Below are 12103 nucleotides of genomic sequence, written 5' to 3' on the forward strand. Positions count from 1 at the left end.
TAAGAACAGTAAAACTCCTCAAATTCAACGTGTATTTCTGGGCGCTGTGAAGTCCAAGCTAAGGACAAGAGTAGCTGTGGTATCTGGTTAGGTCTTAGTTCACAGAAGCCAAGTATTTATGTGCCCTCACATGATAGGCAAGAGGGGAAGGGGATATCTGAAGGCTCTTTCACAAGGAACCTGGTCTCATTAATCAGTGATCTGCCTTGATGACCAAATTTTCTTAGTCTCCTCTCCCAACACTGTCCTTATTAGGCCTCACGTGAATTTTAGGGCCACAAACATACACACCGCAGAACCACAAGAGTTCTTTAAATGTATTTGTAACACTTATTTTCTATCTCCTAGACATGGTGCTATTTCTACAGTCATTTTGTGTACCATTTTCTAGGGAGCTTTAAGTTAAATTGTCTGCAGAATTCACAGGGGAAAAGTGAACTGGGTTATCCATGTCTCAAGAGGACAAAGAAGTAGAACAGCCACCTCCTATCTCTTTTTTTTTCTGGGAGGAAGTCAATGAGATATTGTACTTCAGACTTAAGTTAAAGGAACTTATGTACAAGATATCTCCACATAACAGTGTACTGTGCTTTACTTTTCTACAGGATTTGATTGCTGGAACTGTCAACTCCTGCAACCTGTATTTCTCTTCCACTATGAGCAGACCGACTCTGTTGCCCAGCTCTGTGCCTTTCTGTAGCGTTCTCTTCCTTACCTTAGCCACACAATGTCTAGCTTTCCCAAAAGTGGAAAAGAGGGAGATGGCACATGCTTATGCCCAGACAGAGCAGTCCTGGAAGATGGAAACAGGTGAAGAAGAAAACATCTCCTCTGCTCCAGAGCACATGTCCCAGCAGACATCCTTTGAAGCTCCTATGGTACTGTCTGTGGGACCATCTGTGATGCCATTAAATAAAGTCTTCTCGGTCAACAAAGAACACCACCGCCCTGGAGCTGGACTTCTGAATCCTAACATCCCTGATCTTCAGTCTTCCACTGAGCCAGCGGTCTCAGCCGCCAGTGAACAAGGGCATGGTCCCAGTCAGCTTGAAGGAAAGTCTTCTGAACAGAGACTTCCCAAGGCCTTGTCAATCATTGCTGTCTCTTCACCTGCTTCTCTTAATCCTCACCAGGAGGGGCCCCAGAGCAGCTCTAGCACCCAGCCCATTGTAGAAGGGATCACAGTTGTAACACGTGACTTCCTGAAGTATGTGGATAATCAGTTGTTTGCAACTGAAAGTCAGGAAGCAGTTAGCTTGGGACATACACCTTCATCTTATATAAATACCAAAGAAATGCTAGCTGCCAGTCCAAGAACAGAGAAAGCTGACGCAGATGCAGCCAAGAGGACGACTGCCTTTCCTGGGGTCGATTCCACAGCAGACACAGAGCATGATGGGGAGAGGCCCTCGGAGGAATCAGATGACAATGTGCAGACCACTGCCACCACGTACTTGGAAACAACCCCTAAGGATGCTCTGAATATTGATCCATCAACTGAGAGTCTTCTGGGGGACCTCAAGGTCACAGTGAGTGTCAGCACAGCTGTTCCGGTTTCTTCTGTCCCAAGTGATGAGTGGGATGACACCAAATTTGAGAGTGTAAGTCAGGCAAGGACCACAGATTCAGGAGACCATGCAGAGATTCGGGTGAGAACAGAGCCACCACATGGAGCACAAGAGAGCTTTGAAGGGACTGAGGGGAGCCCCACTTCCACAGAGGTTAACAGGGTGGCACTTTGATATCAGTATTTGCTGATTTTCAATTTATAACATCCTAGTGGCTTTAATGTATAGTAATTTGGTTTGTTTAAACACTTTTCCCTCCTTTGCAGACATCACACAAGAGATGACAATGGCCACACAAGAACCAGACCCCACATTAGCCTTGGTGACACAAGAGCACGTTGAGGTCCCCAGAGGCAGTGGTAAGCTTGAAGAGGGTATGCCATCCCCCTCTCCTGTGTCTGCTGATGTGGGTGCCACCGAGCTCTCCAGGAGATGGGAGTCTCTGGCCACTCCGGCCTCCACAGCTGTTGTCCCTTTGACTCTCAAAGTTACCTCTTCCATGGAAGGTCAGTACACGAGTGTGGGTTCAGTGTTTGGAGTAGGAGTGTGGACCTTTACTGTGAATTACCGGGATGAATGAGGCACCTGGCTTTTTCACCAGCATGCATGTGTTCCTACCTGGGAAGATGGTCAACTCTCTTTGCTTGTAGAAATGTGAGGTCCCCAACATCTTCAGTTTTGTTCTCCTAATCTCCTTCAGCCTATACCACCTCCAAGTTCAATGTATCTATAATTACTACTACAAGTACATATTATTAATTTTTGGGTATTAATTTTGAAATCAGATTTGTGATTTGAGATTGTGTCTCTCTGCAGGTGATGAAATGTTTTCTGTGTGTAGCTGGGCTGACATGACAAGAGGAGCTGAACTAAGTGGTGAATTCACCATGAAGACACCCTTGTCTCTGAGCACATATTTCAGAAATGACAAAGAAGATGTGAGTTTAATTCACTAGGTAAACTGGCCTAGTAAAATGTGGCCTGCCACTGTTTTCCCACGCCTGTGGTCTAAGAATGGTTTCTACCTTTTTAAATGGCTGAACAAAAATGCAGGAACAATATTTTTGACATGGATATGCTATGTAAACGTTAACCTTTAGTGTTTATGAGTGAAGCTTTATTGGAGTCCAACTACAGGTCTCGTTTACATGTTGTGTGTGGCTACTTTGGGATCATAGCTCAAAACTGAGAACTGTAATAAATACTAAATGACACCAAAAGCTCAATGCATTCATAGCACTGTCCTTTAAAAGACAAATTTACTGCCCCTGGCATGCAAACATATATACACCTGTATATACATGTATACATACATATATTTGTGTATATATATCACATACATAAATACACTCACACATACATATATGTATATATGTGTGTGACCCTTAACTATAGGTGAATATTAGATTCATTCTGGAAAGACTTTTCATGTCTCCCTCTACCTTGTGTGTCTCCCAGTGATTCTAATTAAATTTACAACATTAACATTAAAATGGGTGTCTTAGTTGGTTTCATTGTGTAAATTCGATGAGAATAGTAGGCTTAAATGGAGGAGCTGTATTTATTGATTGATTGATTGGTTGGTTGATGAACATTTAAAAGTGTACTGTGTTTTTGTAGAGCTACTCTGTCTGTGCTGGGCTATTCTCTTAAGAAAAACTTTGAGTTACTGTCTAGATATAAACAGTCTCTTTGCTAATTAATGCAGAGACGTTCATGCCAGATTGTATCGGGAAATGGATAAGCAGGACTGTCAAATCTTGCCAAGACAGGGTATGACGGTTTTAAAAAAATTTCTTGCCTTTGAAAATAGTCTGTCAGTTATTCTTGGCCTTAGTCAAAGTTGGTTGGCTCAATGTTGCAAATGAGACTTTGGGTGATTGTCCAGCTAGCCAGTTGTCTCTGCCATTTGTTGCACATTTTGGAAGTTGCTTGATTGCACATCCTACTCACTCAAGTAACATTATTTCTCTTCTTGGATCTTCGGTGGGGTTGAAGACTAGATTAGTGTAGTTACTTTCCGCTCATGACTTGGCCAAGTTATTTATTATATAAGACTTAAGCTAGTTAGAATAGGATATTTGTTCTTATTGTATATACTCTTGTATTAGGTTTAGAACTCTCTTATTTAAACAAAAAGGGGACGTGCTGCAGGAATGTTTACCCACCTACTGGGGTGTGTCCTCACAGACTATTTACCTGGATGCCTAAGTGTGTCCACTCTCTTCTCTCTGCCCCCGCTTGTTCCTGTTTGCTCCTTCCGCTTGGCTTGTTTTGGATCCGATCTCCATCCACCGTTCAAGCAGATAATCCTGATTTTTAAGTTTTCCCCCTAAATAAATATCTATCTCTCAGTTCTGAGCCAGCATGAGATTCTTTTAAGCGCCCAATATTTCTGCCTTCGACCTTAGCCATGAAAACTGTAATGGAGGCATAGCTGCACATCCACAAACAGCATTCAGAACTGAGACAGTGCCCACGGTCACATGACTGCTTCAGTGAGCACCCTGAAGGGCAAGGAGTTGGAGGTGCAAATGTTTGGAGCTACAGGCATGCTATTTCAGAGCACAGGGAAGCTCATGGGAAGTCAGCCATGTCCTAGGTGAACAAGGACAGAGGGTGCCCTGAAATTATTCTTTCTCTGTGACAGGGGAGGAGGTACAGCTTTGTGTGTAGGAAGTTCTTTTTCTTTTTTCAAAAGATTTTTTTATACTCTGCCTGGCTGAGTTCAGTGGATGTTACTAGTGGATATTATAACACCTCTGTTTTTTACTTTATTTTATTTTTTAAGGCAAGGTCTCTCTCAGTAGCTGAGACTACCCAGAAACATACTATATAACCTGGCAGGCATTAAACTTGTGATAGTTTTTCTGTATAGGCCTTCCATGTTTTGAGATTACAGGCATGAGCAACCGTATTTGGTTTATATTACCTATTGATGTTTGAATTTAGGCATTACTTGCATCCAGGAAAAGATCAGAAAAGATGTGATAGATCTATTTAAATGCCTATATAAGATGTTTTAAAACCATCATATTTGTTCTGATTTGGGTAGGTTCTGCCCATGTTTCCTAGTGTTTCTTCGTATAGCCAAGCTACTAAAATGAAGGGTCTCATTGGTTTCCCACATATATGAATGTATTTCCTATCATTTTTGTAGAACAATGATGAAAAAGCAACAGTTCACCTTGGAACTATCAGAGACAATCCCATCTCCAATAGAATCCTGTTCTAGTGCCATCATGCCTGTTGTGATGAAACACTCTCTGACCTGAAGCAATTTAGGGAAAGAAAGGATTTGTTTTTACTACAGGTTACATTCTATTATTGAGGAAATCAGGACAGGAACTCAAGGCAGGAACTGGGAAGCAGGCATGTCTCTTATCAGGGAACTCACAGCTAAGGAAAAACAGCAGAAACCAGGATGGAATGCTGCTTAATGGCTCCCTGGCAGGATTGTGCTAAATTAGCTTTTTTTATATTGCCAAGGAAATGATGCTGCCTCACAGTGGTCGGGGGCCTAGTAGATCAATTAGTAATCAAGATAGTTTCCCACGGACCATATTGTCTACACAGTTTCCCTCAGATGATTCTAGGCTGTGTGTCAAGACGACAGTCATCAGAGCTAATCAAGACAAAGCCCGATTCATTTCTACACATTTTAAGACTATCTTCACCTACAGAATATTAACGTTGTTGTATTGTAGGGAAATAACCATTGGAACTGCATTATTCCAAAAATTGAGCAATGAAATTAAAAGTGGAGAAAGAGACAGAATTAGTTCTGCGCAAACCCCTCTCTGTGGAGCCTCTCAGACCAACCAACTCCAACACTGAGTGACAGAGTGTCCTGGGAAAACTTCCCTGCTTCTGGTTTCCAATGGATTCACTTGAGTGTAAGTCCTGGCTTCACTGTGAAACTGAACTGAATTTTTACCAAAGTTTTTACCATCTTTAGACGTCAGTTTCCCACATGTAAAACAAAGACTTTGATATTTCCACCTGGGTTGTGAGGAGTTAATGTGATACTGTATACAATATTACTTGTGGAGTAATATGTAATATGACTTAGTTTCATGATTGATGACCTCATGTCCCAAAATTTTATATCATTTATTATGTACTTCTGGGTCCTCATCCTTATAGCAAAGCACATCTCGCTATGTAGTCACCCTGGGGGCAGGTAGAGGACATGATAACAGCAGTGCTCAAGACAGGAGGACAGGAGGAAGTGGCGTATGCTGCAGGAGAGCACACCACGTCTGGTCCAGACAGGTGGTTTGATTTGTCAGGAGGAAAACCTAAGCGTAGTGGTGCCAGACCTAAGAAAAGCCCAGTCTTTTTACTGTCATGGGGACATTCTCATTTGTGTGTTAGGGATCAATTCAGATGGTTATCTGTTGTAAGTAACTATCTAATTTTTGGAGGCAGAATCCTGCAATATAGCTCAGATTGGACTCAGACTGGTGATTCTTCTGCCTCCACTTCCTTAGAGCTGAGATTACATGTGACACCAGGTCTCGCCTTAATTTTGTACTTATACCCCGCACACTCCAAATGAATCTGCTCTCATAGACAGTAACAGTCAGCATACAATGTCTCCATTGGCATCTTCACATCTGGCTTAGAATCAGGACCAGTTTACGAGTCTTGAGCAGCTGGATTTTGTGGTAGTTCAGAATGTGTGAGGTTCTTTGGCTTCCTCTGTTCTTAGAGAGCCATCTGCTGGAGAACTGTTTCCTATCCTTAGAGCAAATTTAAGTTTTCCTTGTCTGGATTTTAAGTTTCACACTCAATTTTATGCTCAACCTAAGAACAATCTAGATATAAAAGTACCTTTCAGAGGGGTTTAGCTATTCTCACATGCAAAAACATTTTTAACCAACATTACTTTTAATTTAAAAATTCAGTTTATTAATATGGTTAGCTGTGTGTGCATGTTCACACATATGATATATGTGAGTGGAGGGTATGAATGCCATGTCTCTCTCTCTCTCTCTCTCTCTCTCTCTCTCTCTCTCTGTGTGTGTGTGTGTGTGTGTGTGTGTGTGTGTGTGTGTGTGTGTTGTGTTTGTGTGTATGGTCAAAAAACAATTTATGGGAGCTGGTTCTCTCTTTCCATCACTGGTTTTGGGGATTGAACATCAGGTTTATATGGTAATGACTTTTATTTACTGAGATATTTTGTCCCTTAATTTTACATTTTAGAAAATCTATTGGCATGGTCTTCCCAGATACTACAAATCATGTCTTCACTTGAAAGCTGTCCCCATTCAGAGGGACCTGACAGAGACAAACACGGCTCAGCTCAGGAAGTTCCCTTCTTCATCTGCTTTCACATGCATTGTTACCTTAGATCCTGTTTGCAGCCTAGAGAGGGGAAGGAAAGTCGCTGAAAAGAGATCTCTGCCTCATAAACTAATGAAAAAATGGCCAAAGGTGAGGATTCAGGTGAAAAATGACTGCTCTAAGAAGGCAGAGGGTGCAGGCGAGGAGCTGTCCCGAGTCACGCAGACGAGACATGCTCCTGTCCTGGTGCTGGAATGACACACGTGCAAGCCGTCTTCACTCCCATGATGTGTTAATGACGGCCTGGAAGTGCTCGCTGTGTTTTGGTTTTTCGGACATGACAAAAAAGTGTCTACATTAGAGAACCTGGGTCAGCCTTTGCTGAGGTCTGCCTATGAGAAGGTCAGTAAAATTTGTACCTGTCTAGTTCTGAACAAAATTAAAGCTTGAGTTTTGGTGACCACAGACTGTAGATATATTTGTAATTAATAGTGAAAACAAGATCTGACCTAAAGGGCAACAATTTTGGCTTTGAAGAAACTAATTTTAAGCTCTGCTCTCATATTATCTGAGCACCCACTGTGGTTGTTTGATCAGCAGCTTGTAGGTAAATCAGAGCGTGTTATCCTCTCCTTGTTCAGCTAGGAACATGTGTTTATGGGATGATTTCAGCAAGACGTTTGAGTTCCTGGAAAGCTAACCCCTTAGAATAACAAAGCGTCAGTGTGGGTTATGAAGGTGCTGCTAAGACAGATGTTCTATCACAGAGAGGCCAGACGGATGAAATTGGGTTAGAGAGAGTACTGTCTAGACACATTTTTTCTCTCTCCTAGCCATGTGTAACAAGATATTTATTTTATCTCTGAGTATATGATATATCACCAAGTATTGCTCAATCTTCTTGAATAGTTATCTAATACAGTTGCTCAATATTATAGTTCACTTTCTGTCCTTTCTTCCTTAAGAAACAGGGTTCCATGTAGCCCATAGTAACTTCCAACTCCTTGAACTTCTGAAATTTCTGCCTTCATCTCCCAAGTGCTGTATTACAATCATGTGCTGCCACACGAGTGTTATGTGGTGCTGGAGATCAAACCAGAACTTCATGCATGCTAGGTAACAACACTCTGTGGAGGGGGGTACATCCCGACTTGACAGTTTGCACTGTCAACTCTTATGGTTCCTTTCACTCATAGCAAACTAAAAGGAGCAAGCACTGAGTCCCTGATGCTGTCTGTCGAAAATTTCTGTATGTTGACCTTTTCTGGACTTGTGGCCTTTGCATGTGGATGTCATTGCCATGGCCACCACACCATGTGTCACAAATCCCATTTGTAAGTCTGATTAGCCCTATCTTTTCCAATATCCTTAGTGTCTCCTCACCCCATCCCCAGTCCTCAGTGACCTCTCTGCTAGTTTCTGAACACAGCCTGTACATACCTGCAGTAATGGTCTTGGTGTTTCTAGTCCCTCTCCTGATGCTGCTCTTCCTGTCAATATTGATCTCAGTTACACAAGAGGGTTTCTTATCATGGTATTCAATCCTTATACTGTGAGAAAACCTTTCCTCAGTTTCATCATCTGAAATACCAGCATCTGGCATTTACGAGCTTCTTGAGAATGTTTCTCAGAATGTAGTCTCTGTACCCACTGCTGTATCCATGTTTCCCCTGTGCCTTCTTGAGGGGGAAGTTGGTTCCTAGGAACCAGAGCCTGTATCTCTGGTGCCAGAGTCAGCATCCATCAAATGACCAATAAGAATTTGTTAAAATTTGAGAACAGTTACGTGTATTCAACCCTACAAACTTAAGGCTAGTGTAAGAACAGAGGAAAAAATTTTGTCTTTCGTGGTTCTAGGAAGTGATCTCAGGACCTTGCACACACTAGGCATGTGCTCTTCCACGGAGCTGCATACCAATGAAAAAGCAATTTGTTTTACAAATTAAAAAAAACATTACATGATAAAAATAGAAGAACACCTATATAGGGATCCTTAGAGAGGAAAGAGGGCAATGAAGAATTGTGGATGCTTTCTGTTTTCTGTTCTCTTGTCTTCTCTGTCCTCTGAGGAGAATTCCTTGTCACAGTGACTGCTATGTTTACATCTCAGTAGAATCACAAGAGAAAAAAAAAACTGTCATCAGTTAGAGGCTTTATTTAGTTCATCCACAGTGAGGAGGGGAACTTGAATATTCCTGGTAAATTAAAGTCAGTGAAACCAATTATTTTAGGACCCTTAGCTCACTCAGCACACCCCACCTGAAGCACTGAGGAGGCTAAGTTGTAAATGTTAACTTCTAACAGTGCTGGTGCTGTATTCTCACAGGTGATGGCCACTCTTCCTGAGTATTCCACTTGGCTATTCATGTAGCACTGGATTGAGAATCTGGTACAACTATTTCTAGATCTTCAGTTACTTTCCCACTGGGAGACTAAGATCCAAATTCATCTGCCTCTCAGGTGACAATGCTGTGTTTTACTCGGTGATATAGAAGATAGAAAGTAAAGAATATCAAAATGATCAGTTTTCATTTTTAATATTATGATGTAAAAATATGTAAGCAATTTCTTTATGTTCTGTTTTTATATCAATGAAATTTCTAACAGATAAACATTTTATGACCTCTCGAAATAGAAGTAAGGAAGTTTCTTAACTTTGAAAATATAAATTAGTTTACAAAATTTATAGTATCTGTCCTATTTGCTTTCTGCCAATTGGCCAAAAGACTTGGGGAGACTGAGTATATTCATAGTTTAGTTCATCACGAAGGAAATCAAAGCTGGAACTCAAGGATGCTGGAGATAGGAACAGAAGCAGAAGCCATGGTGAATTGATGCTTATTGTCTTTCCTCTCATAGCTTTTCAGGCTGCTTTTAATACAACTCAGAATTTCATGTCCATGGATGGCACAGAACTATGTGCTTACCATCTCACACCAATCATTAATCAAGAAAATCTCACAGACCTACCTACAGGCCAATCTGATTGAGGAATCAACTCAATTGAGGTTCCATCTCCCTAGATGATTTTAGCTTGTGTCACATTTACAAAAAAAACTATTAACCACAATTCCTCAACTTTTATTCTAAATAAACATGGTGGCTATCTGATTATAACTGTGGTGTTACAAATTTAAAACACAGATTTTACAGAAAACACAAAATCTCACAAGGTTCATACTGCTCACTGTTGAGTTTAACAATTGGTTTTCAAGACAAACATGATTATTTTGTAGTATTTGTTTTTTTGGTTGTTGTTGTTTATTTAATTTTTTTTAGTTGTTGCAAAAAAAATATTTCCGTCTCCTCCCCATTTCCCATTTCCCTCCCCCTCCTCGCACACATCGCCCCTCCCCCCACTCCCCCACCCCTCTCTCCCCCTCCCCCCCAATCCTTTCCCCCTCCCTCTCGAGAATGAAGAGCAGTCCAGATTCCCTGCCCTGCTGGAAGTCCCAGGTCCTCCCACTTCTATCCAGGACCAGGAAGGTGAGCATCCAAACAGGCTAGGCTCCCACAAAGCCAGTTCATGTACTAGGATCGAAACCTAGTGCCATTGTCCTTGGCGTCTCATCAGCCTTCATTGTCCACCACCTTCAAAAAGTCCGGTTTCATCCCATACTTATTCAGTCCCAGTCCCGCCGGCCTTGGTGAGCTCCCAATAGATCAGTTCCACTGTCACTGTGGGTGGGTGCACCCCTCGTGGTCCTGACTTCCTTGCTCATGTTCTCCCTCCTTCTGCTCCTCATTTGCATCTTAAGAGCTCATTCCGGTGCTCCAATTTGGGTCTCTGTCTCTATCTCGATCCATCGCCAGATGAAGGTTCTAAGGTGATATGCAAGATATTCATCAGTATGGCTATAAGATAGGGTCATTTCAGGTTCCCTCTCCTCAGTTGCTCAAGGTACTAGCTGGGGACATCTCCCTGGACACCTGCGAGTCCCCTCTAAAGTAAAGTTTCTTGCCACCCTAAGATGGCTCCCTTAATTAGGATATATATTTCTCTGCTCCCGTGTCCACCCTTCCTTTATCCCAAACATCCCATTCCCCCAAGGTCCCCCCCATTCTCTCCTTCTCACGTTTCTCACCCCATTTCCTCTTAGCCCCATGACACCTCACCCCAAGTTCCCAGGTTTTGCCCAGCAATCTTGTCTACTTCCCATATCCAGGCGGATACTATATGCTTTTCTTTGGGTTCACCTTCTTATTTAGCTTCTCTAGAATCACAAATTATATGCTCAATGCCCTTTATTTATGGCTAGAAACAAATTATGAGTGAGTATATCCCATGTTCATCTTTTTGGGTCTGGGTTACCTCACTCAGGATAGTGTTTTCTATTTCCATCCATTTGCATGCAAAATTCGAGAAGTCATTGTTTTTTATCGCAGCGTAGTACTCTAATGTGTAGATATTCCATACTTTCTTCATCCATTCTTCCATTGAAGGGCATCTAGGTTGTTTCCAGGTTCTGGCTATTACAAATAATACTGCTATGAACATAGTTGAACAAATGCTTTTGTCATATGATAGGGCATCTCTTGGGTATATTCCCAAGAGTGGTATTGCTGGGTCCAGGGGTAGGTTGATCCCGAATTTCCTGAGAAACCGAAACACTGACTTCCATAGTGGTTGCACAAGATTGTATTCCCACCAGCAATGGATGAGGGTACCCCTTCCTCCACAGCCTCTCCAGCAAAGGTTATCCTTGGTGTTTTTGACTTTGGCCATTCTGACAGGTGTAAGATGATATCTCAAAGTTGTTTTTATTTGCATTTCCCTGATCACCAAGGAGAATTAGCATGACCTTAAGTGTCTTTTGGCCTATTGAATTTCTTCTGTTGAGAATTCTCTGTTCAGTTCAGTGCCCCATTTTTTAATTGGGTTAATTAGAATTTTAAAGTCTAGTTTCTTGAGTTCTTTATATATTTTGGAGATCAGACCTTTGTCTGTTGCAGGGTTGGTGAAGATCTTTTCCCAGTCAGTGGGTTGCCTTTTTGTCTTAGTGACAGTGCCCTTTGCTTTACAGAAGCTTCTCAGTTTCAGGAGGTCCTATTTATTCAATGTTGTCCTTAATGTCTGTGCTGCTGGGGTTAAACGTAGGAAGTGATCTCCAGTGCCCATATGATGTAGAGCACTTCCCACTTTCTCTTCTATCAGGTTCAGTGTGTTCAGCCTGATATTGAGGTCTTTAATCCATTTGGACTTGACTTTTGTGCATGGCGATAGATATGGATCTATTTTCATTCTT

At 41.8% G+C, this 12103-nt stretch overlaps 1 protein-coding gene across 1 annotated transcript; it reads left to right on the top strand.

Annotated features, from left to right (window-relative positions):
• The first annotated feature begins 628 nt into the window (after nucleotides 1-628).
• Nucleotides 629-9847, top strand: LOC121434977 (armadillo-like helical domain-containing protein 4). The gene is made up of 4 exons (XM_041633983.1): nucleotides 629-1713; nucleotides 1835-2074; nucleotides 7823-7900; nucleotides 9717-9847. Exons 1-4 carry the CDS (start codon nucleotides 657-659, stop codon nucleotides 9845-9847), a joined length of 1506 nt encoding a protein of 501 aa, XP_041489917.1. The 5' UTR covers nucleotides 629-656.
• The last annotated feature ends 2256 nt before the right edge of the window (nucleotides 9848-12103 follow it).

The sequence above is a fragment of the Microtus oregoni genome, unplaced genomic scaffold (genome assembly GCF_018167655.1).
Source record: "Microtus oregoni isolate MIOR12 unplaced genomic scaffold, Mior012 000045F_ref0000178, whole genome shotgun sequence".
Classification (NCBI taxonomy): domain Eukaryota; kingdom Metazoa; phylum Chordata; class Mammalia; order Rodentia; family Cricetidae; genus Microtus; species Microtus oregoni.